This window comes from Nycticebus coucang, chromosome 9 (assembly GCF_027406575.1).
Source record: "Nycticebus coucang isolate mNycCou1 chromosome 9, mNycCou1.pri, whole genome shotgun sequence".
Taxonomy (NCBI): Eukaryota; Metazoa; Chordata; class Mammalia; order Primates; family Lorisidae; genus Nycticebus; species Nycticebus coucang.
In genome coordinates this window covers 122,632,378-122,648,606 of record NC_069788.1, presented here as the reverse complement: position 1 = coordinate 122,648,606, position 16,229 = coordinate 122,632,378, and the positions used below count along the sequence as shown (strand labels likewise).

The following is a 16,229-nucleotide window of genomic DNA, read 5'->3' as shown; positions in this document are numbered from 1 at the left end:
AAAAGTAAAAATACTTAACTTTTTAGACACTCACTTGAAGTCTAACTGAATATACTATTATATATAATTCTTAGCAAGTTTATATTTATTTTTTTTTTAATTTTTTTTATTAAATCATAACTGTATACAATGATATGATTATGGGGCATCATACACTCACTTCATAAACCATTTGACACATTTTTATCACAGTGGTTAACATAGCCTTTCCGGCGATATCTCAGTTACTGTGCCAAAAGCAAGTTTATATTTATGTGCTTTCCAGGATATAGAAGATTAGAAGATAGAGGGACAAATGTATAAAGTCACAACTGAATAGAAAATAAATTATGGAACTATACTACAGTAAAATATTCAAAATACAATATCGAAATATAATTGCTAAGCACAGACAGATTTGTGCTTGAAACCTGGCATTGCCACTGGCATAATCTTGAGCAAGTTACTTAATCTCTCTACTCCTTGGTGTAAAAGGAATACAGTACTTTATAAAAATTGTAAAGATTAAGTAACATAACCAAAGTACTTAGCACAAATAGAACATTTAAGTGCCCAATAAATGTTAGCTATAATTATTTAAACCTGGATTAAACAAAAAAATAATGTTCTATCTTCACTTGGAAATGAGGATGCAGTAGCTTAAAAATTTGTATCAAAAATGGCTTAACATAAAAACAGTTTTGGTGCTTATACTTAAGTTATGTACATAAAAAATATATAGAAGTTCTTTATTCCTTGAAATGCAACATAAATGAGGCATGAATTTGTCAATATCCAACCTGACTGAAAAACATTTTCATGTTAGTGCTAGAATATAAACTAGAATATAAATATCCAGCCTGAGGGGCGGCACCTGTGGCTCAGTGAGTAGGGCGCCGGTCCCATGTGCCGACGGTGGTGGGTTCGGACCCAGCCCCGGCCAAACTGCAACAAAAAAATAGCCAGGCGTTGTGGCGGGCGCCTGTAGTCCCAGCTGCTCGGGAGGCTGAGGCAAGAGAATCGTGTAAGCCCAAGAGTTAGAGGTTGCTGTGAGCTGTGTGACGCCACGGCACTCTACCTGAGGGTGGTACAGTGAGACTCTGTCTCTACAAAAAAAAAAAAAAAAAAAAATCCAGCCTGACTGAAAAACGTTTTCATGTTAGTGCTAGAATATGATGAACTCCATTATAAGGACTGAACCTGTCTTAATATTGCAGTATAGGCCCTTAGCACACCATTGGGGCTGAATATTGAATACATCACTTCTTTTGATAACTTGATAATGTTAAACATGATAACCCAATTTAAAGCTGAAGAAACTGAGGTAAAATGTGGTTGAGTATCTTGAAAGTGGCAAAAGAGATCTAACTTTAACTCCTAGCAGGGTCCATTCCTTGCACCAAGACTCCCTCATCTGGTGACTACAAACCCCTTCATCTGGTAACCCCAGGTGACAAAGTTTTGTTCACCAGAATTAATCATCAACACAATGGCATTTTCAATTTTTTTAACCTCTAATTTCAGATTTTCAGTTTTTAAGATGATACCAAATTCCATTACTCCAAAATAATCCTCATACAAACTACCCCCATCAACTACAGCAATATATGACATTCGATACTATAAAACACCTCAAATACCAGCATTAATCTCTACATATCCTGTTACCACCTTTTAAAAAATACTTTCTTGGTTTAGTGCCTGTAGCACAATGGTCATGGCGCCAGCCACATACACTGAGGCTGGTGGGTTCAAACCTGGCTTGGGCCAGCTAAACAATAATAACAACTGCAACAAAAAATAGCCGGGCGTTGTAGAGGATGCCTGTAGTCCCAGCTACCTGGGAGGTTGAGGCAAGAGAATCGCTTAAGCCCAAGAGTTTGAGGTCGCTGTGAGCTGTGATGCCAGGGTGACAGCTTGAGACTCTGTCTCAAAAAAAAAAAAAAAAAAAAATTTTATTTGCGCTAAACTACCATTTTATTAATAACAGCCTAATTCTAGTTTAGCTAAATGTTTCTGGGTAGCTGCTTCCTAAGGTACTATATAAATTTCACACCCCAATTTTTTATTAAACACCTCCTATTTATGCAATTACTTCTTTAATAGATGCCATGAAAAAAAGGGCACAAAAGAAACAAAGAATATGATCATCTATTTCAAGAACCTTAAAATCTACCCTGAGTAAGACATGAGTACATGAAACCACTAGCAAATTTCTCCAAAGCAACATACAAAAAAGAAAGGAACTAAAGATTATTTGTATATGCTCCAATTTTAAACATATATGCTAGGCACCTTCACATACATTATCTCAGTTCTTAAAACTCTGTGAGATAGGTGTTGCCATCTTCATTTTGGAGACGAAAACTAAAATTCTAAAAGCTTAAATAACTTCCCAAGCTAAAAGGACTAATCAGGGTATGAAATTCAAATCTCCAAACTCTTTTTTTTTTTTTTTAAAAAACTATACCATGCAGCCTTCACAAGTACATGATAACAGGGTACAGATAACATTTATAACCTATATGAAAACAAAGATATCACTGACACGGAGGGAGACATAGTAAGACTATCTCAAAAAATAATAATAATAAATAAAAAATAAAGTACAACAGTTTTAATCCAACTCTTTCAAGATGTATACATAGTGGCAAAGCTATTGTGAAAAATGTTGGAGTTACTTTAATTACAAAATTGTTAAGAAGTTCTACTCATTTAAAATTTATCAATTAAATACAAATTAGTTTATACACTTGTTAAACAACCTGCATAAAAAGTCTACTTGGTAATACTTCATTAAGACATTTGCTTTTTGAGAGGTAGCTCAAAAGAATTGTTTGTTTGTTTTTTGTAGAGACAGAGTCTCACTGTACCACCCTCAGGTAGAGTGCCGTGGCGTCACAGGGCTCACAGCAACCTCTAACTCTTGGGCTTATGCGATTCTCTTGCCTCAGCCTCCCGAGCAGCTGGGACTACAGGCGCACAACACAAACACCTGGCTACTTTTTCTATTTTTAGTAGAAACAAAGTCTCTCTCTTGCTCAAGCTGATCTCAAACTTCTGAGCTCAAGGGATCCTCCTGCTTCGGCCTCCCAGAGCACTAGGATGACAGGTATGAGCCACCATGCCCGGACTAACAGAATTTTCTTTCTTTTTTTTTTTTGTAGAGACAGAGTCTCACTGTACCGCCCTTGGTACAGGACTCACAGCAACCTCTAACTCTTGGGCTTATGCGATTCTCTTGCCTCAGCCTCCCAAGCAGCTGGGACTACAGGCGCCTGCCACAACGCCCAGCTATTTTTTTAATGAAAGTAAGATTACATATGATTCCTATTGACTGGAGCCTCAATTACTTTTAAGACGATTAAATAATCTTTTTCTTCTTCCTGGATATTTATCTTCTATGCCCAGATGTGACAGAAGAAATCCTTATTAGTTTTATTACTTTAGTTTTCAGGATCTCTTTTTTAACATCTCAAATTCCAAATATGCTTCATTGTTCTTCAATTGAATTTACAGAAGCAGAGTTGAGATTTTATCTATGTTATTAGATTGTTTCAAAAAAGCACCCTGTTCAACATAACCAGGAATCTATCACCAGCAAGTAAAAATAGACTCTTCTTATTCATCACTTCTACCCTAATAGCATACTGTTGATTCTCCACTATAAGCCTCAGTTTGAAATCAAAATAGTAACATGTGTTTTTAATATATTAGTTATTGCAAACAAAACCTAAATCATACCTAAGAGCTAAACTTTTACTATGTAGCAATTAGTACTTCCTAAAGTCTTTGGCCAGTCATGATAGTATTAAACATTTTCATTAAAAATTAATTTAACACTGTCCTACTGTCACTAAACGATTAATTCTCTAATACACTGCTTCCAACCAAAAATACATGAAAGAAAATAATCTACTTTGAGAAATAGGTTTTTGTTTTTTGGGGTTTTTATGAGACAGAGTCTCATTTTTTCATCACCTATAGAGTGCCTTGCCCTCACAGCTCACAGCAACCTCAAACTCTTGAGCTAAAGTGATTCTCTTGCCTCAGCTTCTGGAGTAGCTGGGATTAAGGCGCCCGCCACAACGCCCAGTAATTTTGTTGTTTGTTGCAGTTGTCATTGTTGTTTAGCAGGCCCCAGGCCAGGTTTGAAACCACTTGCCTCAATGTATGTGGCCAGGCCCTGGCTATTTTCAGAAATGAGATCCCCCTCTGGCTCAGGCTGTTCTCTATGAGCTCAGGATACCCACCCACCTCAGCCTTCCAGAGTGCTGGTATTAAGGAGTGAGCCACTGCGCCCGGCGTAAGAAAAAGCTTTCTTTTTAAGTCATATACATCAATATTAAAAAACACATACCAAAAAAAAAAAGCTAAGTTTGTTACACAATTAAACTTGGTAGGATTTAGGTTTTGTTTGCAATAGTAATTTACCTGCTTAGTGACATCTATTCTCAAAAAAACATATGTATTTATATATCCTTATTAATAAATTTGCTTTTCAGAAAATGATACTGACACATAAGAAGTTTGAAGAATGAAATAAAATAAACGCTTGAACAATTCTATAGTTACAATAAGAGTAACATCTTCTTGGCTTAGAATTCAGTTTTTAAATATTTTGAATGACATTATTTATGAATGAATTACTCTCTACATGTTATTGTAATGTTTTTGGTGTCCTAGCTTAAATTAGCCTCTTCTCTAATCACTATTACCCAGTCTTATATTTATTACAGTATATCTTACTGATTTCAAATCAACAGCTTAGTGCAATAGAAATGTATATTAATAGAGCAAAAAGATGATTTTACAAAATGTTCTTTCCCAAAAATTTGCACCTTTTTCTCACACCACTGTTAGTAAAAATTTATCATATTTTTATCATATTTAGCAATGGATTATCGTAGTTAGCTAAGTACCTTGCTACCAAACATAAGCAATGGCTAGCTGATATTTTAAATAACCAACGGAATATGACTTGATTCTACATTATATACATACATGTATTCATTATTTTCCTGGTACTATTTTTGTAGAGTTTTTATTAATGTACTGCCTTGATAAATAGCTTCTTTCAAAACAGAAAAAAGTATGCAAAAAGTGACACTTTAGAAATATTGTGAATCTGCTATGTAATTGTTAAGGCTGACTATTGAAGCTGTTAAAAAAATTAATGCTTATTTGCTTCACATTATTCATTATCACACTGTTTACAGTCTCTGCTATAAATAGCAATACAACTCAAGAACATCAGACACAAAAATATCAAAAACAAGAACCCAGGTCACCAAAGATCATATAACCTTCATTTCTGGCAAATTAACATAAGACAGTTACTACACTGTTCTTAGAAATAGACAATAATCCGGGACATAAAATATTTCCATATACAACCTATTTTTACATTTACACGTTATTTTCCTGATTATAAAAACAATTAGTACAACTAGAGTATCCATGTTACATTAGTTATCATAATCTGATTTCCAAATCCTAAATAATTCAAGATAATCAAGCAAAAAAAAGCTATTGCTAAGTATTTCCCTTTCTACCATTATTCTTTAAAAATTCTAACACAGTTAATTAGTTTGATAAGAAATTTCAATAGATTGTGTATTATATCTGCCAAATTCATAACTGAAATGAAGATAAACATTTAGAGGATGAGAAGTTCTAAGGTACAAACATCTTTCAATAAGTAACCAATACTATCACAAAGAAGTCAATTAAAGACTTTAGAAATGGCAACATAATTTCACCAAAATACTGTCTAACTGATAATAAAATATATGGGTGAAGAGATCACATATTCCACTACCTTTGTAAAATAGATTTAGATAAAATACTTAAAATCATTATTGTGAAGCATGCCAAAGAGATTTCATAAAACAACTCCTCCACCTTTAAGAGAGCCACAAATTGTAACTTAAAAAAACTGCAGTTTTAAGTGTGCCTCTCAACTTATGTTCTTGAGTACGGAATTACAGTACCTAAGTTCAGTAAAGAATAATTTTACATAGTAAAACTGCAACACCTGAAGTCCTAGAATTCACACAAAGTTGTACAACATAGCTTCATTTTTGTATGTTTTCCCCAAAAATCACACAGAATGCCAACACTATAGAAACTGTTTTTAATAAAATCTGCTATTTACAAACTTAGGACTGGTGCTCTTTCCTCTGATTCTTCTGTTTCCAGGCTCCATCGTAGTAGATGATATCAATATTGATAACTTGTCAAGAAAAAGCCTCAGAGTTATTTCTGACTTCAAATATCCACTTTATCATAAAATCTTACTGCCCTCTGTTACCACTTTTTCCAAATCTTGCAGATTCTTTTTCATTCCTTCAGCTACATTCTGTTCCTGGCCCTTGACTTTTTCCCCTACACTACTGTACCGCATTCTCCTGAGACAGCTCTCTAGACTTTAATTCCACTGCCAAGATTATCTTCTCTCCTTGACATTTTGCCTATGCCACATACCTATTCCCTTTGGGCTTTTCAAGCCCTTTACATTGCATTTTTATTCTGCTTAAGAGCCTCATCCTCAATTATTTATTTATTTATTTATTTCGCTTCTGCTGACTTTCTCCCCTTCTTGACTGGTGAATATGCAGAGTAAATGTACTTCTTTCAGGTAGCCACATTTGCCCCTAATCTACCTGAATTAGTGGAGCTGCTTTTCCATCTAGCCCCCAAACACACAGGTAGTGTACTAGGCAATTTTCATATAATAATTACATACATTACTTTTTTGGTTGTATTATCCCTATTGGACAGTAGGCATACTAGAGAAAGGCTACATCTTTCAAAGCAGTTTGTACAACACCTGTCTACTATATCCATTTTCATGATTAATCAAAACTATTATGGAAAGTTTCAAACAAAAAAGGTACATTCTTTTAAAAAACATATCTGTTGTTTAACTTTTAAACATCCATGGCCTCTTATTTCTATGGACAGCTAGCACATTTTGGTTTCTAGTAAACTTCATCTCTATTTTCAAAGCATGGCTAGAATTTAAAGTGCAAGTTAGGGGTTGATACAGGGTATACATTTTTACATCCTGCGTTCAGATCAGCAATGTCAACCCCAAGATTTCCAAGGTACAACTGAATCTTCACACAAGCAGTTTTAGTACCAAAAGATGAGACCAGTGCATCTTCTGTGGAGAACCCTTGAAGGGGTTTCCTCCCCTGCAACTGGTTTAGACTACGGTAGTTTCTCTATGCCAGGGGCTCTCAATTAGGGAAAGTCAATTAATCACTTGTTAAAATCTGAAAGATTGGCAAGGAAAAGCAATAAAAGAGAGGAAAAGGGGCGACAGATATCCTCCTTTCATAAAACTCAGCAGCTAAATTAAGCTTTGCAATCAGTACCTACCCGCAGTCTCAGAGATTTTTTTTTCCCTACCTAATAATAAAAACAAGTCTCATTCAATTTAGTCCCTTCTCGAGCACCGTCAACCTGTCAGAATTTGACAAGGAAAAAAATTAAGAAAGAAGTGGGAGAGACAGTAGGATTCCCGTCTACATCGCTTTTTCCGAAATCCCATCAGTCGTGGATTTCCTTCACTCCAAACTAAGCTCTCAGATTCCAAATATAGTTCTTTAACCCCCGCTCCGCCACTCAATTACACATAAACCTTGGCAGCTACAGAACCACAGCAGAAACCCTATACAAATCGGCTTGCTATTCATCTTGGAAGTCATGCCCTGCAGCAACTGCCTATCGCCGAACTGAGGGGTATTATCCAAATACAACGCTACGGAATCAGACATACAGAGCACACACGGCTTCCGTGAAAGAGGGAAACGCGACCCAGGGAAAGTGCGCTCCTCACCAGCCTCGGGACCATCCACGGAGGGGTGGGGGTGCGGGGGTTCCCAGAAGGGAGAGGGAGAAAGGAGACTGAGTAGGGGAATCCTCCCCTCTCAAGTGAAAAAGAACTGGATCCTGGCCTCAGGCTGCAGCCCGTCCCTGCTAAGGTGAAGAGGCAGTCAGGGGAGCCCTTGGCTCGGAAAGGCAGAATGCAGACACTTTCCGAGGTCTGTACGCAAGTCGATCCTCAACCTCCCGGGGGAGGCGAGGGGTGTCCCATGGGCGGCTGTGGGGATGCCCGGACCGCTAGGGGCGGCCAGAGTCGGAGCACTTTAGTCTAAGGAACACCTGACCCGTGTCCGGCCGGTGCCCGGGGTTAGCACAGCTAGAACCGCCGGGGGCCGCCCGGAGGAGGCGGGCGGGGGAGGGGCGGGAGGGGTGGAGATGGGATTCCCCCTCCGCCAAGAGCCCCGCGGAGGGCCAGCCAGGCCGGCGAGGAGCGGCGTGCTTCAGACTGCGGGGCCGGATCCCGCCGCCTGCACCGGCAGCGCGGAGCCCCGCAGCGCCCGCCGCACCGGCCCCTCGGTCCCCGGGGACCAAAGACTTCGGCTGCTACGGCGCTGGGGCCTGACATCCCACCGGGTGGGCCCCAGCTCTCGGGGGGACCCGCGGGAACACCCCCAACCTCCAACAGCTCTCAGCGGTAGTAAAATGCACCCCCCCCCGTTCCCCTCCTAAGCTTTCCCACCTCCCGAGGCCGCAGAGAAGGGCCACCACAGGCGAGAAGCCTGAGGCAAGTCGGGGGCAGCAGCCGCAGCGGCCTCGGACCTCCTCCCGGGGTTACCTGTGAGGACTCCGACGCGGATTTGATGGTCGTGGTTAGTGAGGATCATTCCCTCAGTCGCCATGTTTCCCAGCGCAGTCACCGCACTGACAGGAGCCGGGAGAAGCCGGAGCCCGGAGCGCGCGGGCCGGGAGCGCGCTTGCTTCGGAGAGCGCGAGGCGAGCAGAGGAGGAAGGGGAGGCGGCCGAGAGATCGCTGGCCCGCTCCGGGGAGAGGCCGCGCCGGGAGTGCGCGGGGCCGCGGGAGGAGGCGGAGTTAGGGCGCGCGACCCCGAGTCCCGCTCGGAGTAGGCGAGGTGGGGGTGGAGGACACGGCAGGCTCGCGGAGGTGGCGGACTGAAGCTGGAGGGACCCCGGCCGCTAGACAAGCCGTGCTCAGGTGAAAAGACAGCACACGCTGGGGAGGTTGCGGAGGCGGGCTCGGGGACAGGGGCGGAGCTACACCCCAAGGCGTGGAACTCGTGGAGAGTGAGGGGAGGAGTAAGGGCTGGAAAGCCGAGTACTGGGAGCGGGAAAGAGCCGGCCCCGCCGGAGTAGGAAGGGGGAGCGCTCCGGGGCGCGCGAGTAGGTCCGGATTGGCTGGCAGAGCGCGGAGCGGGTGCGCGCGAGGCAGGAACGCAGCCTCGGCCGGGTCCCAGACAGAAGCAATCCCCCGCCGAGCCGGGCTCCTGGTCGGTCGTCGGCCGTCTCCGGCCGGCTCTTCTGAGGAAGGACCGCGAGGGGAACGGGGCAGGCTCAGCCTGCCGAGCCGCTGCCACTCCACTGAAGGCGCCGGGGGACCTGGAGGTGGCTGAGAAAGTTGCGTGGGTGGCAGATCGTTGGCTGCAGTGACAGAGAGCCCGCCGTGGGCGAAGAGGAGGGTATCCTGTCCCACCACGTCTTAGCGCTCCCCGAGCAAGGATTTTCACCTCTCGGTGTTACAGGATGCCATTTTCAAGTTAGTGCCTGCAAGACGGTCCCCACAAGCGACGCTTGGGACTCCGAGGCAGGGCATCTTAAGTGGCTTCACTTATTTCTGCTGTCCCTTGCTCTCCACAATCTCTGCTTTTAGGTGAAAAGCATCAATCTGTTTAGGTAATGAGAAGGACGTGTTACATGAACCACTGTCAATCGCCCTGGCAATTGAGTTTCATTTCAGTATTCATGAGATATAAGATTATCATGAAAATAGTTTTTGTTCCTGTTTTTTTCCTTGTGCCTTTCCTAAAATGTGTTATTAATCACCTGTGGCTATTTATGTCGGTTTCTTAGTTACCTTCTTTCTGGCCCTTTCAACTTCTGACTTAAAAAATATATCTGCATTATATGTATTTTTTCCTTTCTTCTCAGCCACGGTTAAAACCTGGAAGCATAAAAATAAAAAGCAAGTATCAACATATGTCTAACCATCAGCGTGTGTGTACAATTAAAATCTCAATTGTTTGTTGCTCCAGTTTGAACGTGGAAGTTACTGATCCTGTGACTGAAAATTAACATAGTTGTGTATTTTCTTTTGGGTAATGAGAGGTATAAAAGAGTTTGAAGGATGGAGTTGAGGTGGGGTAAAATAAATTAGTGAGGTTTTTTGTTTTTTTAGTGTGTGCATTGCTAGTATTTTTGACAGTGGATTAAAGTTTTAAGGCAGGTAGCCAGTGGATTGTTAGTTTCAAATGAGAGCTATGGATGAGAATGTCCAAGAGACTAATTTCCTTTAGCTCAAGCTAAACCTGAATCAAACATTTGGTAATATTGTTAACCTGTCTTAATTCTCTGAGGTACACTTTAATTTTTTTTTTTTTTTTTGAGACAGAACCTCAAGATATTGCCCTGGGTAGAGTGCTGTGCCATCACAGCTCACAGCAACCTCCAACTCCTGGGCTTAAGCCATCTTTTGCCTCAGCCTCCTGAGTAGCTGGGACTACAGGCGTCTGCTTCAATGCCAGGCTATTTTTTGGTTGTAGTTGTCATTGTTATTTGGCACGCCTGGGCTGGATTCGAACCTGCCAGCTCTGGTGTATGCAGCTGGTGCCTTAGCTGCTTGAGCTACAGGCCCCGAGCCACACTTTAATCTTAAATGATGACAAAATATCTTGAAATTTTAAAGACATAAGTTCTGACCAACTACCAAGTTCTGTGACCTTAAACAAATTTGGCCCTTTTCCTTCATCCTTTAAATAAGATAGTACACTACCACTTAAGTAAAGTGGCAGACTAATAAGCAACCCTTTAACTTAGAATATTCTATAATTGGCTTGGCACCCATAGCTCAGTGGTTAGGGCATTGGCCACATACACAGGGGCTGAAGGGTTCTAAGCCAGCCGGGGCCTGCTAAACAACAATGACAACAACAACAAAAAAAATAGCCAGGCATCGTGGCGGATGGCTGAAGTTGCAGCTACTTGGGAGGCTGAGGCAAGAGAATCACTTAAGAGTTTGAGGTTGCGGGCGGCGCCTGTGGCTCAGTGAGCAGGGCGCTGCCCTATATGCGAGGGTGGCGGATTCAAACCCAGCTCCGGCCAAACTGCAACAAAAAAATAGCCGGGCGTTGTGGCGGGCGCCTGTAGTCCCAGCTACTCCGGAGGCTGAGGCAGGAGAATTGCCTAAGCCCAGGAGTTGAAGGTTGCTGTGAGCTGTGTGACGCCACGGCACTCTACCGAGGGCAATAAAAAAAAAAAGTTTGAGGTTGCTGTGAGCTGTGACTTGAGAGCACTCTATCAAGGGTGACGTAGTGAGACCCTGTCTCAAAAAAAAAAAAAAAAGAATATTCTATAATTAGTCATGGAACAAAACTGGCACTTTTATTTCACAAATCAATAACAGGACAAAAGATTAACTATCTGCACCTATAAAAGAGGCAAAGGTGAAATTCACTAAAATTTAACTGGCAAAGGCATATATAATTAAGCTTTGTAAAGTGCATGGTTTGTTAACATTTGTTATATTCTGCTGAATGTTAGTACTGAAATTGCTAAAAATAGTATTAATAGAACTAAGTTATAATAGACACTGTCTTCCCACAATTTTTCCCAAGCTTATTCATCTCTTGCAAATTCAGCAAGGTTTAATAAAACCTACACAGGAAAAACTCAGTGACCTAGTGTGACCTTTTACTGCTGGTTATTGAGTGAATATTACAACATGTACACATTCTTTTACTCTTGTTACAGTGTGACATTTCTTCAAAATTCATCCTGGAATCAAGCGTTATACCAAAAAAATTTTTTGGAAAGTAGGAGAGAGTAACATTTTCAAATATGGGCAAATGTCTCAAGAGAAACTTGGGGAAGGGGTAGGGAGGAGAGACCAGAAGTGGAAAAAGTTTTCAGAGTTTGTTTGTAAAAAATTAGAAGTGCCTAAGAATTTATTCTCTCCAACCATTTGAGACAACATAAAAGTAGGTAACATCTGGCTTTCATAATGACTATCGTTATGAAGATGATGTTTATTGGTAGAAATGAAGTTTGAGTTTTTTCTAGTAGTGTATATGCACTTAGCCCTCCAGTTAACTCTCAGTTTTCCTGTGGTTAAAATTGCAATATAAATAAAGCAAAATATTATTGGACTTTTCTGGGAGATTCTCCTCTTTAGCTCAAAATGGAGGTAAAACCGCCACCCGGTCGCCCCCAGCCCGACTCCTGCTGCCGCCGCCTCCGGGGGTGGGGGGGGGGGGGCGGGGGGGGGGAAGGGCCATGGTCCAAAGGAATCAGAGCAGTTGAGAAAACTGTTTATTGGCTGTCTGCGCTTTGAAACTACAGATAGTTTAAGAGAACATTTTGAGAAATGGGGCACACTCACTGATTGTGTAGTAATGAGAGATCCCCAAACAAAACGTTCCAGGGCCTTTGGTTTTGTGACTTACTCTTGTGGAAGAGGTGGATGCAGCAATGTGTGCTCGACCACACAAGGTTGATGGGCGTGTTGTGGAACCAAAGAGAGCTGTTTAGAGAGAGGATTCTGTAAAGCCTGGTGCCCATCTCACAGTGAAGAAAATTTTTGTTGGTGGTATTAAAGAAGATACAGAAGAATATAATTTGAGAGACTACTTTGAAAAGTATGGCAAGATTGAAACCATAGAAGTTATGGAAGACAGGCAGAGTGAAAAAAAGAGAGGATTTGCTTTTGTAACTTTTGATGATCATGATACTGTTGATAAAATTGTTGTTCAGAAATACCACACTATTAATGGGCATAATTGTGAAGTGATAAAGGCGCTTTCTAAAGAAGAGATGCAGTCTGCTGGATCGCAAAGAGGTCGTGGAGGTGGCTCTGGCAACTTTTTGGGTCCAGAAGGAAACTTTGGAGGTGGTGGAGGTAATTTTGGCTGTGGTGGAAACTTTGGTGGAAGAGGAGGATATGGTGATGGAGGTGGTGGCAGCAGAGGTAGTTATGGAGGAGGTGATGGTGGATAAAATGGATTTGGAGGTGACGGTGGGGACATGGCGGTGGTCCTGGTTACAGTAGTAGAGGAGGCTATGATGGTGGACCAGGATATGGAAACCAAGGTGACGGATATGGTGGTGGAGGAGGATATGATGGTTACAATGAAGGAGAAAATTTTGGAGGTGGTAACTATGGTGGTGGTGCGAACTATAATAATTTTGGAAGTTATAGTGGACAACAGCAATCAAATTATGAACCCATGAAAGGGGGCAGTTTTAGTGGAAGAAGCTCGGGCAGTCCATATGGTGGTGGTTATGGATATGGTGGTGGAAGTGGTGGATATGGTAGCAGAAAGTTCTAAAAACAACAGAAAAGGGCTCCAGTTCTTAGCAGGAGAGAGCACGAGGAGTTGTCAGGAAAGCTGCAGGTTACTTTGAGACAGTTGTCCCAAATGCATTACGGGAACTGTCAAAATCTGCCACAGAAGGAACAATGATCCATAGTCAGAAAAGTTACTGTAGCTTAAACAGGAAACCCTTCTTATTCAGGACTGTCACAGCCACAGTTTGCAAAAAGTGCAGCTATTGGTTAATGCAATGTAGTGTCAATTAGATGTACATTCCTGAGGTCTTTTATCTGTTGTAGCTTTTTCTTTTTCTTTTTCTTTTCATTACATCAGGTATATTGCCCTGTAAATTGTGGTAGTGGTACCAGGAATAAAAAATTAAGGAATTTTTAACTTTTCAATATTTATGTAGTTCAGTTTTTCCACATTTTAGTACAGAAACTTTAACAAAATGCAATTTTGAAGGTGTTTCCTCGTGAGTTAACAAGTAAAGAAGATCATTGTTAATTACTATTTTGTATGAATTTTTCTAAAGTTAACTGTAAAGAAACACCTGCTGACTCACAACTTAAGGGGAATCTATTCTCCCCATTTCCAAACTATATAAATGGGCGCTGACATACGGAGAGAATAGATATTTATATGTTTGCAATGTGTATTTTAGATAAATAGGATTGGGTATTTAATTAGCGTATTTGTGAATTTAATAGCGTTAGGATTACCATCAAATGAAAATCTCAAAATTCCTATTTGGTTTTCATGCATGTTCTTCCAAAATGTAATCATGATTTTAGTGTGTTAGAATTGCTGAGTCCTAGCTGTGTTTAGAACATCTTCATTCTACACTCACCTTGTTCATATTTGAACTGCTGCCATAGTTTGGGGGTTAAAGTATGCTGCCATCTATTTAAATTCTGGAAAGGGATAGTGGATAATTTTTCCCTTCTCCCTCCAGTGTTAAAAAACGTTCATAATAGGAGGACCACTAAGCCTGCTATATCTCAGGAAATTAGTGGGTACCATTTTTTCTTTAATTTAAAAGCACAAGAGGCCCTTAATATCTTATTTTTCTTGATTCGATTTTTTTTTTTAATACATGCACTCAGAGTATAAAAGTCATGCATTATTAAACCCTTAACTGGCTGGCATGCTTCCGGTTTGTACCCTATACATTTTGCTGGAGGAAACCAAGAATAGTCCAGGTATAATCGTTTAAAATAAATTACTGCAGGAGAAATGTAGCATAGTTGCTTAGTACAAGCTTCTCACTTGAAGACCTGAATTCAAATTTGGGTATTCTTGAGTTCTTAAATTTCCAAAGAACACATTGTTTTCCTTGTGTGTATTTCAATCTAAATCATGTTGATGTGAATTATCAATTTGTTTGAAAGGCCCTGGTTGGGAAGAGTTAGGATCATATATACAACATATATAAATATATATATAAACCAATGTCTACTGTTTTGTGCCAGCTAGTGCTTACAATTTCATTCCAGCCCTAAGTATGTGCCCTGCTGTTATTCTTCCTTTGGCAGTTGAACATCGAATTCGAGATTCTTTTGTTTTAAAAAGTACTAAGCAAAACAAACAATAAAAAGAGGAACGGGGTGTGCTAGTGTTTGAATATGCTCTCTTGTTGCTCTAATTCTGTGCCTCTGTGCATTATTAATATTTGGATGCATGCAATGCCAGCATGGAAATTGGTCTTCACACATACTGCAGTTTTCCAGAAACACTCACAAACCAATAAATGTAAACAGACATTCCATTTGTCAATGGGCATGTATGTGAATGAATAAGCAGTATAGAAAACAGGCTAATATTAGAAAATGGTTAAGTACTTAACAACTTCAAGTGTGGTTATATAAATGGACACTGTCAATGTTAATAACTTAAACCTGGGTATCTGGTCAAAATAATGCTTGGGAAACATTTTTATTAAAATTGAGCTAAATTGTCAAAAAAAAAAAAAAAAAAGATTCTCCTCATTAGTACCAGATTGTTAGCAAGAATTAATTTGGGAATGTGTTATCCTTCCTCAAAGGTTTATTCCAATCACCCCTTTCCTAATTGGCTGATGCCCACAATTAAAATAGTCCATCAAAAATGGTGCAAACAACATTTTGTATACAACAGTCCTCCCCTCATTTTAACAGGATCCATTCCAATACCCCTGTGGATGCCTGAAAACTTAGTACCAAATCATTTATGTATTGTTTTTTTTTTCCTATAGGTATGCACCTATGATACAGTTTACTTTATAAAGTAGTGTTGGTAAGAGATTAACAATAACTGATAATAAAAAGTGTAACAATCGGGCGGCGCCTGTGGCTCAGCGGGTAGGGCGCCAGTCCCATATGCCAGAGGTGGCAGGTTCAAACCCAGCCCCGGCCAAATTAAAAATAAAATAAAATAAAATATTTCTAAAAAAAAAAAAAGTGTAACAATCACAGCAATGTCCTATAATAAAAGTTGTGCAAATGTGGTCTCTTAAAAAAAAGGAAGAAAGGAAACAAGGTACAAAAAAAATTGTCTTGATTTCTAAAGAAATCACTGATTTTTTTTTAATTAAAAAAGATTATAGAAGAGGGCTTATTTTTAGAGGAAGGAAGGACTATTGATAAGGGAAAGGAAAATGAGATTTGTTAAATGGAAAAGTAATATTAAGTGCCTCCACAAGCAATTTCATTTCTTAAAAGTTTTTAGGATTCAATATATACATCAAGGAAAGATAGTCCCAAACTTAAAACTGACATGGATTGGGTTTAAGTAAACTTTTTAAAAAATCAAAAGCATTATGCTTTTCTTAAATTATTATTAATTGGTATTCATGTAACCAAAAATTAGCTTAAAGCCCAGCTTCCCTAGTGAAAATTT

At 40.2% G+C, this 16,229-nt stretch overlaps 1 protein-coding gene and 1 pseudogene across 11 annotated transcripts in view; one reads left to right on the top strand and one right to left on the bottom strand.

The window, feature by feature from the left end:
- Positions 1 to 9,552, bottom strand: part of GPHN (gephyrin) — a 708,676-nt gene extending 699,124 nt beyond the window's left edge. For all 11 annotated transcript variants that reach the window (XM_053602269.1, XM_053602258.1, XM_053602260.1 and 8 more), the window contains exon 1: positions 8,648 to 9,552. In XM_053602269.1, coding sequence (XP_053458244.1) covers positions 8,648 to 8,711 — 64 coding nt within the window. In that variant the 5' untranslated portion in view covers positions 8,712 to 9,552. The remainder of the gene's footprint in view (positions 1 to 8,647) is intronic.
- A 2,668-nt stretch (positions 9,553 to 12,220) lies between these two features.
- On the top strand, positions 12,221 to 13,535 carry LOC128593897 (heterogeneous nuclear ribonucleoprotein A3-like; annotated as a pseudogene).
- The last annotated feature ends 2,694 nt before the right edge of the window (positions 13,536 to 16,229 follow it).